At 37.5% G+C, this 18,783-nt stretch overlaps 1 protein-coding gene across 2 annotated transcripts in view; it reads left to right on the forward strand.

Moving 5' to 3' along the window:
- The window catches only part of RORB (RAR related orphan receptor B), a 153,432-nt gene that overhangs the window by 89,812 nt on the left and 44,837 nt on the right, over positions 1-18,783 (forward strand). Inside the window, exon 1 of one of the 2 annotated variants that reach the window (XM_030004947.2) lies at positions 7,885-8,014. The exons of the other annotated variant lie outside the window; for it this stretch is intronic. Within the exon in view, the coding sequence (XP_029860807.1) occupies positions 7,975-8,014 (40 nt within the window). The 5' untranslated portion in view covers positions 7,885-7,974. Of the gene's footprint in view, positions 1-7,884; positions 8,015-18,783 lie in introns of those variants that run through there. 2 annotated transcript variants of the gene reach the window in all.

The raw sequence follows: 18,783 nt of genomic DNA on the forward strand, positions 1-18,783 counted from the left end.
CTGATCACAGTTTCTCTCCACTCCATTTCATGCCTTCCTGGAGGACTTTCAAGGACAGTGCCACAAGCTTTGTCATATGCTTGGAGATCCTATTGAACACAATAGCTAAAATAGCATCACAGTATATTGGGTGGTTCATGCTCACCCTCAGTTACACATTTTCTGCCTGCAACAGATATGTTCTTTAGTTAGTAATTATTTTATTCTTTATTTTTAAAATTGTTGACCTCTGCATCTATTATTCACATGCTGCACTTGGAAACAGAAGCCTGTGGTAGTGTTTAGAAGAGTGACTTAAAAGCACTTCCTCCTTCTGTCAAAAGCACAATCCGTGTATTCAGGAGTGCAAAGGAGAAGTGCTGACAGAGGTATTAAAGCAAAGTTCTGGGCTTGTCTTTTTTAGAAAGGTTTGATGTTCTGTTGTGTATTATTAATGAACATGAGATTCAAGATTAGAAACCCAGCAGTGATGCTTTCTTTGTGGCTGACCTTATAACGTGGCAAGCAGTGTTCTTGTTTGTGAAAGCTTATTTGAGTTTAATGTAAGACACAAAATCCCCACTCTCCCCCCAGCTGGATCTAGCACAAATTCAGGAGAGGTTCAAGATCCCCACTGGAATAATTCTGCTGTGTTTGTCATTTCACCCCACTGTTTTCAATATTTGGCCTTGGCAGACTGAAGGGACATGATACAAGCACAGTTCAGAAGCAGCATTGCTGTCAATCAAATACCATTTGCTGATATATATAATGCAGATGTACCAAAGACATGTTATTGTTTCCTTACATTGAAGTACAAATACAGAGGTCTCAGACTGAACTATGTCTAGTTACACTGGCCTTATTAACTTATTGAAGGTGATTGTGGTCATTGGCAGATAAAACGTCCCATCTTATTAGGTTTCCAACTAGACATTATAGTTATAGAATGTAATCCAGAGAGTTTAACGTAGACTATATTACAGGAAGCAGTGTGGTCACAGTAGCTTATGGGAGTAAAACCAAGAGGTTTCAACTCATACTTTGCTTAAAGTATTGAAGACTAAGGTTTGCATTAGATACTAGAAAACTCATGAAAATGTTTCATTCTAATATGATTATTTAATTACCAGACTTGCTTAAATGTTTCTGCTTTGGTTTTTATTTTCAAGATATATTGTGAAACATTTTTAGCTAATGGTCACAAGAGCATTCCAGACGCCTTTAGAAGGCCTTGAACAGAATAGACAGAAGACAAAAATAAGAAAGATACCAATTAGAAAAACACAGGTGCGCATTCCATGATAAAGAGAACTTGGCACAAACAACCTCAACTCGGCAGTTTATCTTGACCAATTAGACTGAGGCAAGTCTCGCGTGTTTTAGTTAGTATAACCAATTATGTTTTATGTTTATGCGCGTGTACAGTGTTGATATAACCACTCATTAAGTGCAACTAGACGCGTGTACAGTGCGTGAATAATGTGTGCAACCAATAGTAAAATAGCTAAACGCATGTACAGATGTAACTAATGTATAAAATGATGTGTGATGCTCTAGTAAAGTGGGCTTCACCTGATCACATTGGTCTGTGTGTGTTGTCCTGTGCCTCCGCAAAGATGTAGGGGCTACTCCTCTTAACAGATCACTTCAGTAATTACAGAAAAATATTTGGGTTGCTGGTTCTTGTGGTTCATAAAGAACTGTAGAAATCAATTTACTTATTCTTAAATAAAAAAACCCAAAATACCACCTTAGATTTATCTCTGCTTTTCTTGTGAGACACAAGCCTCTGTAAACCATAGCTTTCCTTAACAGGTCAGACCAGGTTCTCAGGAGACAGTGGTTCTGTTGCTCCAGAAAGCTGAAATTTATTGTGAAGGCACAAAGACTTAGGCAAGAGAATGAGGCTTCATAAGCTTAGGAGACTCACAAGGAGACAATCTTTGATTCTTGTCACGTCTGTTGAAGCTCAATAGCAAAGCCACAAAATATGGTAAAATCATATTTTACCTCTCCCCATCCCATGTTCGTACAGCAGTTCAGCTGACAACTTCCTTGTGAAGCTTTTGTGTATGTATGTCCAGTGAGAGTCCACCAAAGTTTTTTTCTCACTCTGAGAAAAGTCCAGAACAGCCTGGACTCTTCTTTATGATATCCATCAGCCCCCAGGATTCTGCAGAAGATTGAGGTCAGTCTGATATGTCAGTCTAGGGGAAGAAGAGATATGGGCAAACAGCTGACAGGCTTATTAGAGTCACAGTGGATGCCAAAGGAGGGGCAATAACATATACACTTAAACACAGAATTGTGCTTTGATTCATGGGAGGAAGCACTGTGAGGCTTTTTATGCAGCCATCATAACAAATTCATTTCTGTAAATGGCCAAAATTTGGGTCATGTAACTATTTGTCCTATACAGGCAAATAAATCTACTTTTAAACAGCCAAACTATGTAATTCATATTCAGACTATCAGGCAAAAAGTGACTAATATAGATCAATGGGTCCAACCTGAAAGCAGCCATCAAAGTATTTCTACTTCCCAGAAGGTGACTTGCTATTAAAAGAACATTTGCTGGCTATTTATACATAGTAAAAATATAAATAAATTGGACAACCGATGAAGATTGGAGCATAGCATGCTGGCTGAGACTGTCCAGTGCTTCAAATCTTTGGAAATATGTCTGAATGCCGAGTGAGTCACCTCCCTGTACAGAGGTGCTGTAATTTATTATACATTGGGTGTAAGGTGTAAGAGAGTGCGCTGTTTATGTTCAACCTAATATGAATTTTGGTGGTAGTTCTGATGATCTCCAGGCATAAAAAAATATATGCTTAATTGCTCTACGGTTACAGGTGGCCAAAAGAGCCCTGTCAGTTGCCCTGTTGGGTGCATCTTCATGGTATTGATAGTTGCAGTCACACTAAAAAAGTATATGCACCTAAGGAAATAATCAGTTGTTCCACAGGCAATAGCCGATGAAAAACGATTTGCTCCAATGCTAAAATCCAATAGCAAGAGATTGACACGAGACATGTGACATATGAGAAATGTGACACACGAGGTTTGAAATTATGAAAACAGTGATAATTGTTCTGGAAAATCAGTGGTTTCCTACAGCAAAAGTTTGATAGTCTGATTAAGTGGTGTGTGAACGTCTGGACTGTACAAGTCTAAAATACCTGACTTGCTTCTGAATGGATTTAGCCGTAAACTTCTCATTACATATGCCAAGGAGATGCAGCATCCATTTTAGGGAAGAGACTTTTTTATCAAGAGGGGTCTGTCACTCCTTGGAAGGTAAAATAAAAAGTGGTGAGACAAAATGTCACTGAGAACAAGTCACCGGCATGCTGCAGGTTTTCACAGGAAAGTATAATAATAGAGCAGCTAAAAATCTGAGGTCAGCACTTTCAGTTTGGTTCAAAGATACTATTTCCTACATGTCCATGATTTTCTTCAATTTTTCTATGGATAACCATCTAGCCTTTAGTTCTTAAAACTCATTCAGTGTTTTTCAAAGCCATTAGAGGTCATACCAACAGAAGAAGTCTGTCACCTTAATGTTACAAGGTTCTCCAAAGACCCTTCTTTTCTGCACATAAAGGTATAGCCTCTCTTATCATTTCTGAAGTCTTTGAACTTAAAATGCACTGCACAGTGGACTAATAGACCTTTAGAGCATGCTCTCTCTCATTCATGGCTCCCCTTCACCCAGTCTAGTGGGGTTACTTTTCACCAGAAAAAAAAAAAAAAAAAAAAAAATAGAACAAAAAAAGAACCAACAGAAAGCCCTGCTAACAATTTCTTGTGCTAATCCTTTTGCTGTGATTCCCCCATATATAGCAACCCTGATTAAAGCACCTGGTTTCTCAATACATTTATATTGATTTTTCTTTAAACCAGGAGGTAACATCACCATTTTTGTATCTTTAGCCTGCAAGTTGATAGAACTTGATTCACATTGTTGAAATGTCCCCAGGGCTGCAGAGACTTAGATTTACAGATCACAAGATTTCAGGATGCAGCAAGACTTTTCTTTCTGTTCTGTATCCACAAGGGAGGAAGGCCAACATCCGAAAGGACATTTGCAAGGTGGATCAGAGCTTGCATGGCTGAAGAATATACAAAGCAAAAGAGAGCAAGGTTCATCTCATCACATTCCCCAAGGACAATACCTACTTCCTGAAATGAAAGAACAGAAGCATCTTCTTTGAAATTGTGCAGGGCCACAACCTAGAAGCTGCTGCTCAATTTTCTGTAGTTCTAGCAGTTAAGACCAGGGGAATGTATCATATGCAGCCTTCAGAAGAGTGATATGGTTACCTGTAGCCTCTTTAATAACACTCTTTTCCTTTATTTTTCAACTGTCATGTAATGTAGGAATAAGTGAGAATAGGACGTGACCCACAGTTAATATAATTTGGCACAGCTTCACTGATTTCAGAGGCCCTGCACCAGTTCACACCAAATGAGGTTCTGAACCAGTACAGTCTTGCCTGCCCACACACACACATACACACACTTTTTTCATTCCCCTTGCTCCCCAGACAGCTGGATCATTTTTGATAAAAACAGCAAGAACAGCAAGAGAAACAAAGTTCCTGTCTGTGGATTCATCTGGTGCCTGCTCTTAAAAAGAGCAAGGTGGCTGGATGGAAATGACTCCCACTGTGCCTCCCTCATAATCTCCACCTTTGTTGGTCTCTAAAGGGATGGCCAGATTGTTCTTGGTTTAGCCAAATCATTTTTACCAGACCTATCACCTAGAATAGATTTTACGTACAACAGCTGAAGGACTCCCTGAGCTATCAAAGTGCATGGGATGGCTCCGGCAGACCATGTCCTCGAGTATTTGTAGTTTCTACAAAAACTGTAATATCCAATTGATTACGGTTTTGAATTTGAATACCTTAATCTTTCAGGAGGGTGGTTTGGGGGTTTTGTTTGTTTGGGTTTTTTTTACTGTAGCGCAATAGTCAGTTTCTCTGCAACAACTTTTATGGTTTATTTTCTTTCTAAATTATGGGGATAAATTGTTTAAATTCCTCTTTTCCATAGTTAATGCTGTGACTGTGTGTGTTATAAGATGCTATAAACTGCTGAGCAAATTAGACTGATGAGAGAATTAACTGTCAGGACATTAAGGAATAAGGATATATTCCATAGCATTCATTGGTGTCAAATTCCTCCCTTTCTTGATCTTAAAAATATTTATAATATTAAAAAAATCTCTTTTCTGTTGGACATTACCAGGCAGAAATGAACACAGAGAACATTTTTTCATGAACGTGCAAATAGGACCTTTTCATGCTCATTGCAGGGGGCTTGGACTAGATGACCTTTAAAGGTCCCTTCCAACCCAAACTATTCTACAATCCTATGATCCCTTTGTGTTGAAACAGTTAAAAAGAAAGCTAAGTGCATGACGACCACTTTTATTCAGATTGTCCGTTGGTTCAGGCTATTAAGCCAGCTCATAAGACAACTTCCTGGTCCAAAGGCAGCTTGCAATACACGGATGTCAGAACTTGCTTTACTCTATGCTACAGCTGAGTGGAGTTTTCATTTGGTATTTGTTCAGCTCTTGTAATTGTTCCTCAACATCATTTTTTTCAGCTGAGAGTCAGTGTACATTTCTAGAAATAAGAACTTAGAATTGAAAACTATGTCTTATCATTATATTTTTGTGAGTTTAAATACCGCCATTTTCTTCTGGAACTGAGTTCTCATTACAAAACACAAACATTGCCTAAGACTTCTGCATCTAAATTCTGCCTGCCCTGATGTCTGTAGAGGCAGAACACACCCAATAGGACACACACAGTGATTTATTAGACTGCTAGTGAAGTGATAATTCTCAATCTGAAAGCCAGTGTGTCTGGAATTGTTGGTCAGTATCAGTTTGATACCAATTCCTGCATCAGAAGGGTCTGTAATATTTGGCAACAATCTATTGATTTCTTTCTGACTCATGCAGAACTAATTTTCAGTTACACAAATTAGAGAGGGAGAAAAGGGAAAAAGCTGTCTTAAATGTTGTTCATTTCTTTTGGCCATTTCTTTGATCCATGTTTTTTATCTGAGAGGAAAGTGGTGTGTCTAATAGGGAACTGTAATATATTATGAAACAGTGAGACTTAAAAATCTTGTTAGGCAATCACTACTTCAGCAGAATGAAATGCTGTTGCAACAGGAGGAAAATTATACACCAATTATTTATCCAGTCAAGAAAAATTATGCCCCATAACATCAAAGGCTTCCATTTATGAAATAATAGAGAGAGGGCAATTCCTGTTCTTTTAGCAAGCCAGGGAATTTTTATTCACCTGAAATGCAGCAGGGCAAGAGTTTGGGACCTTATTTAAGATTATAATCCCACAGCATCACATGTAGCCTACGTGACTGGTTCTAGGAACAGTCATGAAGAAAATAGCTGTGTAATGTTTATGCAGATTTAAATGAGTTATTATAAGTAATTAACTCATCCTGTTTCTTATTATCCTTCAAATAATGTTTTCCTCATTATTGGAAAAATATTTTTCAGGCTGCCTATTCCCAGCTCATGTATTTGTTTGTTTTCTGTACTTTTCCCAATCTTCAATAATTCTCCTTATTTTCATAAACTTTGGAACTCTCCCCAATTATTTCCTCTTGCATTGGTTTCTTTTTTTGAAAATTCTTCAACCGTTGTATCTAACCAGAACAAGCGTTCAAAGCAAAGTGGCTGAGATGGTAGCAATTTTGAACACCTTTTTTTTAACAGTATGTAGGATTAACAGTCTTCTTTATTAGGCTTATAGAATCTTGAAAATGAAGTCCTCTCTGTTTTATCTTTGGCACAAATTCCAAAGGAATGAATATGCAGAGTTAGCAGGACAGAACCGTTAAAATCTGAATCATCTCTTATTCCAACAAGTACTTTATGCAAAAGGTTAGGACATGAGAAAACAGTTTAACAGGGAAAGGTTACCTGGAAATGAAGTAACCTTGCAGAGGTCTTCCAGCAAAAGAGCCTGGGAATGTGTAACAGGGAGGTGAGGGGAATTCTTTCCAAGCACAGAAAACCTGCAAAGACTCCCAAGGGAAAAGTGAATTAGTGAGAGGCACTGTATTTAATGTATTAGCTGTCTTGTAAAAGTGCTTTCTTCTTAAGTCTTGTTTTGCTTTCTTTTGTTTTTTTTAACAGAAAGCCTGTGTAAAGCTTGCAGTGCATTGTGTTTGTCTATACCGTTTGGTGTATGACAGCCACTCCATGCCCTTGCTAGTATAACCTGCAAACTAGGATGCAAGTCTACCCAATGTGGGAGCTTAGGGGGGAAAAAAAAAAAACAGTAGTTCCAGGCTCTGAGCAAATCTGTTAGAGATTCATACTGAGAGCCTACCCCTAAATTCCCCAAACTCCCTCTAGCCATACAAACTAGCAACAACTGGGATTCAGTTGATATTCCTTTAATGTAATGGGTGTCCAACAGGGGAAGTTCAGTCAGGTCTGTCACATGGCATCTAAAAACACTGAAAGCAAATTAACTTTTTAGCTCTGGATGCAGGTAGGTAGGATATAGGTGTTATTTCACAAAATGAGGTTTTTATCTGTAATAATTTGGCATGTTACATGCGCCATTCTAATCCTCCATTCCTTATACATGTCTGAAGCAAAAGCAACTGATGGTAAAGGAAAGCTGAGATTTATTTTCAGAATTTCAGAAAAGAAGTACTATTTTTAAATGTTTGGGCTGGAAGAAGAAATGCATTCTACATGAAGATAGTATCAAAAGAAAACATTGTTTCATTACTTAGTTCCTCCAGCAGTCTTCCTCCCTTCCTTAATGAAATGGAACAGTCTATGCCTTTATCACTTCTTCCATTTAATCTCATTAATGCAGTCTGTTAAGACTACACTTTTGCAACAGCACAGGTGTAACTGTGAATAAGTAGGATAGTAGGAAGAATACTGTTCTGCTCCCAGGAGTCTTATTTATTCACAACAAAATGTGTGATATTCAACCCAGAATAAAAACTGATGCAACTGGTGAGTTGAAATATTTTTCTTCTTCACTTCCTTAACAATATGACGTACTCCAATGAAGAATAAATAGGGAAATACTAATCATGCTGTACCAAATCTATCCTCGAGACAACTGCACTTGGAGTTTTACTAAAGATTAATTCTTCCTACTGTGTTAAAAGATGGCAGATTAAATTGGTAAGTAGACAGTTGGAAAGTATAACATTTTTCAGACAGCAACAGATGCAAATCCAAGAATATCTCCAGCTGATTTGACTGCTTTTCAAAAGATGGGGCAATGATTTTAAATAAAAATGTGCAAAAGTGAAAATCCATAGTGATGATCAAAAATATGAACAAATTCAAAAAGCTCTAAGAAGGAACAGTAGAAGGATTTCAGAGTCATTTCAGACTGAAATCGCTTCTATTAGTTGTTTGTTGTTGCCTATGTCTCTGTCATTTTGCCCTGTAGGAGTTATATTGTGCCTAATGTATGGGGGAAGGTATTGTAAGGAAAGTGATCCAGGAAAGTGGATGGGAAATTATTCCACTGACTGTGATAGCAGTTACATGAAGTCCCAGACAATGCAAGTTAGATCCTCTTTTTTTGCTGCACTGCTATAATTCTACTTGAGTGTGTTGAATTACTCCAAATTTACCTAGTGCAACTCAGAACCAAAATCCATACCAGCAAAAACACATTTCCCCATCCATTCTTTCTCTTGGTCAGCCAGATTGATGATCTTCTGTCTTAAAAGGAAAAAGAAAAAAAAAAGAAAAATACTTAACTCCCATTTTTAAGAAGGCTTTTGCTACAGAATCATGCTCATTAACAAAAATTATTACTATTAAAATTATTATGTATTCTTCCCTCTCAACTTTTCCTTGAGCATTACAGTTAGCTATTTTGGCAAGAAGCTTTAAGCTGTAAAACATTTTAAAAAGCTGCATTAATTAGTGGTTTATCAGACTGCAAATATACAATATATTTAGCTCACTGAAATGCTTTGGGTTTTTAAATTGCATCATGCCATGTGGTTCACCAAAGTATTGTTAATAAAAGTATATGATTGTAATAGTCAAATCAGCTAAAATTTTCCTGAAGATACCTTACATAAGGCAGTCAGAAAACAGTATAATTAAGCATTTTTAGTTGTAATGGACAAATAGCTTTCCAGAGATTCCAGGAATGAGAAACATTCCACAAAATAGGAGTGTTGAGGGTCGGGGAGGGGGGGGGGCGGGGAGAGGCAGGGATGTTGACAAGAATTTTACTTCTCAATATGCAAAATAACCCTTTGTACTCCCCTCTTACACCATTCACACAGCTTTGTTCACAGTCCACACTCTGTAGTGCTTGATATTCTGTGTGCAGGACTCCTGAAAGTCCTTTGGCTTTTCTGTAATTAAATGTATATGTTCAGATGACTCAGTGTATATATTTCGTCACTGATTAGTGCTGGGCTACCTTTTGTGCTTAATTTTCGGTATTAGATAAAAGAAAACTGCCAGGACTAAATTTCCAGAAATGTAACTATTGTGACATTTGCTTGCTACAATTAGTGATACAACTATAAAAATTCATACTGGGGATGTAATATTGGGGGAAATTGAGGATATGATCAGTTAATGTAATTAAATGTTTAAACAATCTTGCAGGCATGCATATTCATATAAATATAAAAGGGGTGTTTTGCTGGTAACAGTGATGCGGTATAGGCAATCAGTTACATTAGTCTGACAAATAAGATATTTGGCTATTGATAAAGCAAAAAAAATTGATAAAGCAAAAGCAACATTATTTTATTTTATATATGATTTCCACAACAGAATGTGTTACCATATGAAACATATCGTTGTTACACACATTGTTAGGTGTGAAATTTTTTTTCTATAACTTCTCTATAACATAATATGTGTAGAAGAGAGAGAAAAGTTGGAAAATAATGTTTTTCAGAGTTTGCAAAAGCCATTAGTAACCACCAAGTATGCTTTAACATTGTCTTTAAGTCATTTTAAGTCACATTTTCATAACTTGTGAAGTAAAATGCCACTTTTGGGTACAGTATCCTGAGAGGTAATGTTTAAGGTAGCTGTAACAATGGTTACAAAAGAAAATAAAATTTGTTTTTTAAAGGAGCAAACAGGATACAAAATTATTAGACTTTTTATGTATGCTACCAGATGGAGTGATTTCTGGACATTGAAGTGCTTTTTTGTTCCTACTAAGGCTGACATTTTACAAATGGCTTTTTCCTACAAAATCTTAAAAATGGCACCAGTTATTCCTGTTGGGTCTGTATTAGGTTTGGACTTTTTCAAATCTCAACCTCCCTTCTTTCCTTTTCCAATATTTTGTTTATAAAAGTAGAACATGCTGAAAATCAGTATGGATTTCCACAGAAATGGAAGAATATAAAACATAAATATCCAGTTATTTGAATCATGAGCTTACTTACTTATATGAAGGTAAAGTACTTTTCTGTTCTAAGTATCACTTAGTGATTTTTCTATGATATTTTTAATGGTATTTATTTCTAGCAGTATATAACTTACTAGTTTTCAGAAGTAAAGATTTAGATTGTTTGGTTCTTCTTATCTTATCTGTTTCCAAAAGGAGAAAGCATTTTAAACTCTCTGAGTATTTCATAATTTGCAGACAACTTTTGCATGAAGTATAGATAGTTAAAAAAATAAATATTTGAGAGGTGGGACAATAGAAGAAGGTTCTGACCCAGTTGTTACTTTCTCTGAAGCTGCATTCTGTGTAGGTCCAGCAACTCTATTTTGTGTGTATCCACAGATTGAACAAACTTCCTAAATCCTTAATCATTCACAGTGCACTGTAATATTGAACTACTAACACCCATCCCACATGATGATGCTGTTTCTTATAGCTGTCAATCCCAGGTGTTGGTGCAGCTTTTCTTCCCTTTATTAGAGCAAGTGCTTGAGAAGCAGTTCAGAAAATAAACAGTTGTAGAACACTTAAATAGGATTATACTTAAAGCCTCCAGTTATACAGAGGCTGGCTTCAGGCTCTGTTTAGTGTCAACTGAGTCATGAATACTCAAATGGCTGAGTGTCAGCTGGTTCTGTGTAGAGACCTGAATTGTGCAACGGTCCTCATTTCCCTTGATGATTTTGCATGGCATCAAATTCTGGGTCTGAATGTTACTGGAAGTACAGGAAACTAGGGACATTCAAAAAAAAACATGCAGGTAGGGGGAGAGGAAGGGGAAGATGTGAGGATCGTGAGTGTACTGCAGCTGCAGTCCCGTAGCAAAGAGCTGGAGAAGAGGGTGCTGCCACAGACAGAGCTAAAAATAAGTACTACACCTTCCTTCCACTCCAAGGTGAAGTAAGTTTTAAGTTCATTTCCATCCCACTCCACCAAGCAGTAATGCAGGCTGTGTGTGAGGAAAGATAAGGTCTTATGTGGTCCCACAGCCGTGAAAACAGTTCTTCAGAGCCTGTTCCTGCAATATCTCTCTTTGTGCTACTAGGCTTTGTAACTGTACAGCAGTGATCTATGCATATGTAACATAAAGAATTCCCACTGAGGTGCTGAGTACTGTATGACAATTTCAGCCAACTCTCAACAAGCAAAATGGACTGTAAATATTTATCATGCTATCTGGGCTCTTCACTTGCAAAACTCATTAGTCCATTTATCCAGAAGAGGAAAAAAAAAATACCCATGGATTATTCTCTATCAGGAAACAGTAATTCAGAAGCACTGGGCACACTCTGAGTAGCTTTCTGAGTAAAGACAAGTAAGGAGGGAAAATAATTTCTCCTGCTAAATGCCTGCTGTATTGTAAACCATTTAAGTGAAACATCCACAAATTATGACAAACAGGTTGGCAGAATAAATACTAAGTGTACTTCTCATAGGAAAGAACTTTGCGTGTGCAACATATTTTCTGTATAGGCTGTTATTTTTTTGAGCAAGTGCACATATACTGTGCAGAGAATTGCATAGAAAACATGGTCATCACTGCTCAAATAGCCATCCTGACCAGCTTATATAAACACTAGCTAAAGCTGCTAGAGATTATTTGCAGAACATTGGATCTGATGAGCTCAAATATAAGATAGCTTGGGTAGTATAATATTTGGGATTACCATAATAATCTCTTTAGGGAAAGTGTGCAGTATCAGCAGAACCATTGCTTGAGTCTTTGAGGGAAGTAGAAACTGTACAGTAGTAATTCTGCATTTATTATACACTTAAATCTTTCCCTGTGAATAAGGCAAGTTTCCGAGCTCTTTATGGGGCCCAGGATAAGGCTTTAAGAATTTAATTAAATATCACTCTTTTGAACTCACCTACAGAGTCCAAATCATCGGTTTGGCAGCCTGTTTTTGTTTAGTGGTAACTGGTTTTACTGTAGCACCATCCTTTGAAGCTACACACATAACTTCCATGCATATGATTTACTAGGGAAAAGAGTTCTTAGATAAATATAGAGAAGTCCATGTTGAACAGCAATGAAAATGCTTCTGTACAGATTTACAGAGTGCTAGGTGAGTTGTCAAATTTTACTGATCCTTTGACCCTTTCTGACCTCTCTGAGCACAGCCTTTCAGGGGTCAAGCTTTGAGCCATAGCTTCCAACAAGGGAGCTGATTTTCATTGTTTCACATCTGGACACTGGACTGTACTTGTCTGTGTTAGCCATCATTGCCCTGCAGAGGATACAGGCAATTCTGCTTCTCTTCTGCTGCCTTCCCTGCCCCTGAACCATCCCAATAAAGTCCAGGGCAGCCTTAGACACTTGTGCTTCTCATGCACTTCAAGCACTCTCTCTTGTCCAAAATAAAGAAACAAGCTGATAGGTAGCAATTTCTGTGCCTTTGGCATCTTCCTAACCTTTTGGTGTTTCATTGAGCGTTGGGCTGCCATTCTTGGCAAAAAAGCTGCACAGCTTTTATTTGGAGTCCAGGAAACAGCATGACCACCACTGTCTTGTAATAACCCCATGGAAATCCAGATATTCTGTTAATTTACAAATGTTTTTAACTCATTAAAATCATCACTTCTGCAGAAAAAAAAAGACTGGTAATCCAAAATAAGTATGTATCAATTATCTCACAACATCATGTCACTGCTCTTAAGACTTTTATGGTTCTCTTGCTCACAACTACCTTTGCTCCACAGAGAATAATCCAACCTTGCAAATCTTGCAGCTTTTCTAATTTATTAGCATAATGAAATTCAGCTCTGAGCAATTATCCTTAACCTGTTTTAAGCTCGAAGCCCTTTGCTCCTATCTAAGGTGTGATAAAAAGCTAGTGGTCCAAAAGCATTTCTTTTTAAAAGAATGTATCCCTTGGTCTAATAAAAGATACTACATCTATCTGAAAATCTCATCTCATCTATATCCTTGGACCATCATTAAGCATAGCAACATTTTACTATTCATAAAGTGTTAAATAACACTGCTAGATCCATCATAGTTACACTCAGGAAAGGAAAGAAAGTGCATTTGAACAAAAACATTTTTTTTCTTATTTCTGTTCTTGTGATGGGAAAAGGTTGTTCTACTGTACTCAATTTTTTTCCTATAATTTCACCTTTTTTGCTGAACATAAAGGCAAGTAATCTGTGCAGATCATTCTTTCCAGACTTGTTCCAAAATTAATATGTAACAATAAGATACAAAAAGATCAGATAATATGAGCAGTTTGGAGATTACCTTTAGCTCTGCAGCAGCCATAATCATTTGAACTCATGTTACTTCATCTGTCTATATCAAGGCATTTGACAACGGTTTGTAAATATTATTATGGCCATGACACAGGTACAAAAAGTCTTCCAAAGTATGTATCTACAGTGCAGATATAAACATATTTCCTTCATATGCAAAACCTGCAAAAAAGCTAATATATAGCATGTAATTTTGAAACTTTTCATCAGTCTACAGACATTGTCAAGCATATTTCTAAGGTTTGATCTTACCTTTGCTTTTAAAAAATAAATTTGAAATGCACAGAATAAGGAAGCACACCGTAACTACATAAAGACTGGTTTTTTTCATAAAAAAAAAAAAACCTGAGGTTTTAAAAGGTTGTTTTCCAATATCTTTAGAATAGTCATGCAATAAAGGGCAGAGTTGATCTGTAAGAAAAGTTGATGTACAATTCAGTGCTTTTCCTTTTTTTTTTTTTTTTTTTTTTTTCCCCCACTGGAAAATCCTAAAAGAGGAAGGGGGAAAGAAAAGGTGTCATCAAAAAACCTTCCAAGTGACATTGATTATAAACTAAAAAAACTTCAACTAAGAGTTTGAGACCATGAAAGAAATCAGACCTGACTATTGCATGGATTTATGGAAAAACAATCTTTTCAGCAGTAATCTGTCACTATTCTATTTCGAGCAATGATCTATCACTTTTCTTAATATCCAAATTCCAGGAGTACCACTTACCTTGAAATTCATGACAAGTTTTTACAGATCATGTGCAGATCAAATTTACTGTGTATGCCCACTGAGACATATAAATACAAAAAAAGTCTGCTTCTGAGGAATTTGTATGTCTCTGTACATGAGCTGCAGGACTGGCATATTTGGGAATCATCAGCCTTGCTGCACATGCAGAGAGGGCCCTGAGCAGAGTGGACCTGACAGTCTGTGTAGCTCTAACAAAGTCCAGGGTCCAGACTCACAGAGTTGTGTGTATCACTGTGCGAAAATGCTAAGATTTTATGAAGACGTTATTTTCCTGGGTGAATTCCATCATATCTGCTTACTCTAATGGCTCATTTGGGGTATGGCTGACAGCAAACATATCTACAGACACATTAATTAACATTAGCTAGCATTAATTAGCTCACTGAGATATTGCTAACTATGTAGCTCTCACTGCATGACGTATGACAGAGGCTGAAAACATAGCTAGTATCCTCAGCTGTATATTTTCAGATTATTAAATACAAATGCAAAGCACCTGAAGTCTTGCTGTGAAGCCACAGAATATCTAACCCAATGGCAAAGGGGATACCAAAATCTAGCTGGCAGCCTAACTTATAGCAGAAACTTCTATTGATGGTAATGTGCAAGGAAAAAAGCCTGTCTTACTCAGAGGTCAGGATAAAAAAAGCAGAGTTGGCAACTAGATAAAAATGCTGAATATAATTAATTTGAAATCACTTAGGGATACAAACATGAAAGTGAACTGGGCCAATCTACTAGCATTTTTCAAAGCACTCCAGCTTAAGGATGATGGGAATTCTTGGAAGGTGAAGGAGCTCCTTTTGCCATCGGTTCTCTGATTAGCCTTGATGTTTCCAAGTGCAATCCCTCCTGGATCAACAAATTAGAGAGAGGACTTCTTCTTCAAAGTTCATGCCCAGCATACTTTAGCACCCTCTTTTGATCAAGAACTAAATATTGAAAGCTTGAGTCTTTTTTCCCCTTGGAACCAAAGCTACAGGTCTGGGAGATTATAGTCCTGTCTCTCCTGAAGGAAGTTCCTCAGATGTTAAACTGAGATTATATAAAATGTGAACTTTGCTTTTTTCTTGTTACACGACATATGCATGTGAGTGGCAGTCCTCACAAATACGCAACGGACACATTAGCTGCCTTGTTGACTCTTCTCTTTGTTTCAAGAGGAATTCAGCAAATTAGCTGCATATCCCCTTCCAGGTTTATTCCTAATTTCATGAATATAACAATTCTTGAAACCTGATTATTGCCCTACTTTTAGGATAATGAATTTTTTGCCCGTGAGTAAATTTTTTGCTGGTAAAAAAAGAGAAAAAAAGCAGATGGGTGTACTTGTTTATTTCTCTTGGGGCAGCATTTGAGAAAACAGCTAAGGCTTGGTTTGAAGACGGTTTTAAGTGCATATTTGTTTTTATCCAAGTGTTCATTTCAAATGTGTAAGATGATTTTGTATTTGCTTCCTTAATAGAATTTTACCCTTCTTCCTGTTGTCCTGAGAGAATGAATTAGGTTCCAGGTGGTAAACCCAGCATCTGTAGGTTATTATTAGGAGTCATGTAGAATTAATTAATTTCCATTGCGGCATTCTAATTTGTAGGGTGCCATATAAAACCAGAGGCAGTTCCCAGCCCCAAAGAACTTTAAACTTAAGTATAAAATAAGAGATGAATACCTCAGAGAGATGGGATGACCCTGTGGTACTGATGAGAGAAGCTACAGTTGCTGATAAGGATCAATCACAATGCAGTATGTATCCAAACATTATAAATGTTTCGTTAGACATCAGGGTGATGGTGGTTTTGCAGGCTTTTATCGAGTGATACGTCTCAAGACAGGATGAAAACTGAATGCGCTTGTTGAAAAATGGGACAAATGGACAGCTGAGACCTGTGTTATTGCTTGAAAAGAGACAGGAGCTGTTATTCTTATTCACATTATTAAAGTTGATGGGTAAGAAGGCAAGTAGAAGGACTTTAAAAGTGGAGATAAGTAGTTTTGCTCTTAGTCCTTTCTCATGTTTACTACACTGGGAGAAAATAAGCTCTATTTCTGTGCTGCTGAAAGTTATCATTGCAGCAACTGCACTATTATTAGTTCCTTCCATTTTTGCCTCAATATTTATTAAGTGGTACTGAATCAATGCCTTTTATACTTGTAAGGAATTCAGAAGCGAGCTGCTTATTTTATAATAGCTATAAAGAGATGTAGGATATACAGGTCCCTGAACTGTTTGTTGGTCTAAGAGGAGAAGGGAAGAAGAAAAACAACATAAAATTATAGGCAGCTGAACAAAGATACAATGTGAAAAAGGTGTAGTAGCCTCTGACAATCATTAAATCTGCAAAAGAAACCTGGTACACTGGGTGTTAATTACAGTAATTCAAGAGGTTTCTGGGAATACAGTGGCTTCTTTTTCATCTGGCCTGTACAATTAATGGCTCAAGTTTTCTGTTACGAATCCTTAAATTGTTTTGCTGTCTTATGAACAAAAAGAAATGCCTAGGAGACAGTAGCAGAGTCTACTTTTCCAAACTTCTTCAAATGCCTTCTGTGTCCTAAAGATGCTGCCTTTTCTGTGAGCGCTCTAAGGAGCCATGGTAGCAATTTCCTAGACATCTTGTATTTACTAATTTATAGAATGGTTAGTTTTGAATAAGTGTTTAAATTAACTGCTGAGTCGCAAGTCTAAAGTATTTATTTCATATTAATTGAAACCCAGAGCCTTAACATTTACTAACCTGGTCCACAAATATTTACCATGAATGTAGTGCTTATAATTGCAAGTCATGCATGGAATTTTTGATTGCTCACAGTAACGAGTACTGTGCTAAATGCAATGAGTGTCACAGGATCAATTCTTCTGTCTCTGTTCCTGTCACAGTTACAAACTGTATATGCAAGTCACATTAAAAGTACCTTCATATTGTTTGGGGGTTTTTTTTCTTCCTTTGTCTTGTCTTTTCCTGAAGATGTCCTCACAGTCCCACTGTAGTTCCTGCCTCTGACATTGACATATGTCTTTGAGGCTTGTCAACATAAAGCAGCATGTGGCCCCAGACCTGAGCCTTGCTCCCTCCATGTGACTCAAGCAAAGACCTGTGAGCAATTAGTCAAACTATCCTCTCAAACAGCAGTACCTCAGGTGCATGTTTAAATGTTTTAATTATCTCAATGAGGATAAGGCAGAGGAATTTTTGGGTAGGATCAACCTACCTAAAATTGCCAAGAACTGCAGATGCTTTTCTGTAAGGAATTGCTGCCTCTTTTATGCATCTATCATGCCAGGATGGCTAATGTGTATTAGTTTCTTAAGAAGGGAAAGAAACTAGCACCACCTAGTTCATGAAAACAAAATGGGTTACAGAAGCTAACACAAAAATTGTGGATGACATAGAAAATTTTATTTCTAGATATGAACTTTCTTAAGTACAGAGACAGGCAAGATTTTGGTTCTGGGTCATCTCCATCCAGAATATATTAACAACAAGTTGCTGTTTCCTACAATAGGATTAATTCTACCCATCCTGGATTGGTAGCAGTTTAAAAACTGGTTTGCTTGTCTAAGCCTTGCCTAAAAATGTGTTTGATCAGAGACAGCATCTCAGGAAACTGAGCTTACAGTGGGAAACTAAAGTCTCTTTAGCCATCCATGAACGTCTTTCTTCCCTGGTTCCTTTGGGATACGGTGTCCCAAGGGAATAGTTACTTGACTTTCCAGAGAAGAGGACCTGCTAGCATTCACCTTGTGGAGTTTACCTTGGTATGCCTCTACCCTGAGTAGAGGGCTAGGGGAGTAAGAGATGCAGTGCAGCTTGCAGTGGCAAATGTGGTGGCTCTGGGCGACGGTTCTGAGTTTTGGTTGTTTACCACATGGTGATAGGAAGGTAACTCTTAGGAAACTCTTGGTTTCTGCTAAGAGTGATGAATGATAACCATCTGTAGAAACGGGGCAAAATCCAGACTATACCATTACATTGTCACAGCATCCACTGTACAAGCATGCTTAGTGCTTAGCATACAATGTGCAGTCATTTTTAAGTACATTTTTTTCCAGCATTTATAACCTTTTTGACTGCCCACAGGTTTGAAATGGGATGCTCTCCTTAGGATGAGCATCTGGACGACAATCTTGTTTTCCTGTCTCCCAGTCCTTCGGAGTTCAATGTCTCCAGTTAAAGTATTAACAGTTAGCAATCCTTATGCTCAGGGTAGCCCTACTACACAAGCTCTCAGCTTTGCTACCCAAGGATTTGATGAGTGACTTGTGTTGCAGAGAACTGCTGCTATTGTTGCCCTGGGCATGGAGGAAGGGCATCTACCAGGAGTACTGATCCTTAACAA

This window comes from Aquila chrysaetos, chromosome Z (assembly GCF_900496995.4).
Source record: "Aquila chrysaetos chrysaetos chromosome Z, bAquChr1.4, whole genome shotgun sequence".
In the NCBI taxonomy this organism is placed as follows: Eukaryota; Metazoa; Chordata; class Aves; order Accipitriformes; family Accipitridae; genus Aquila; species Aquila chrysaetos.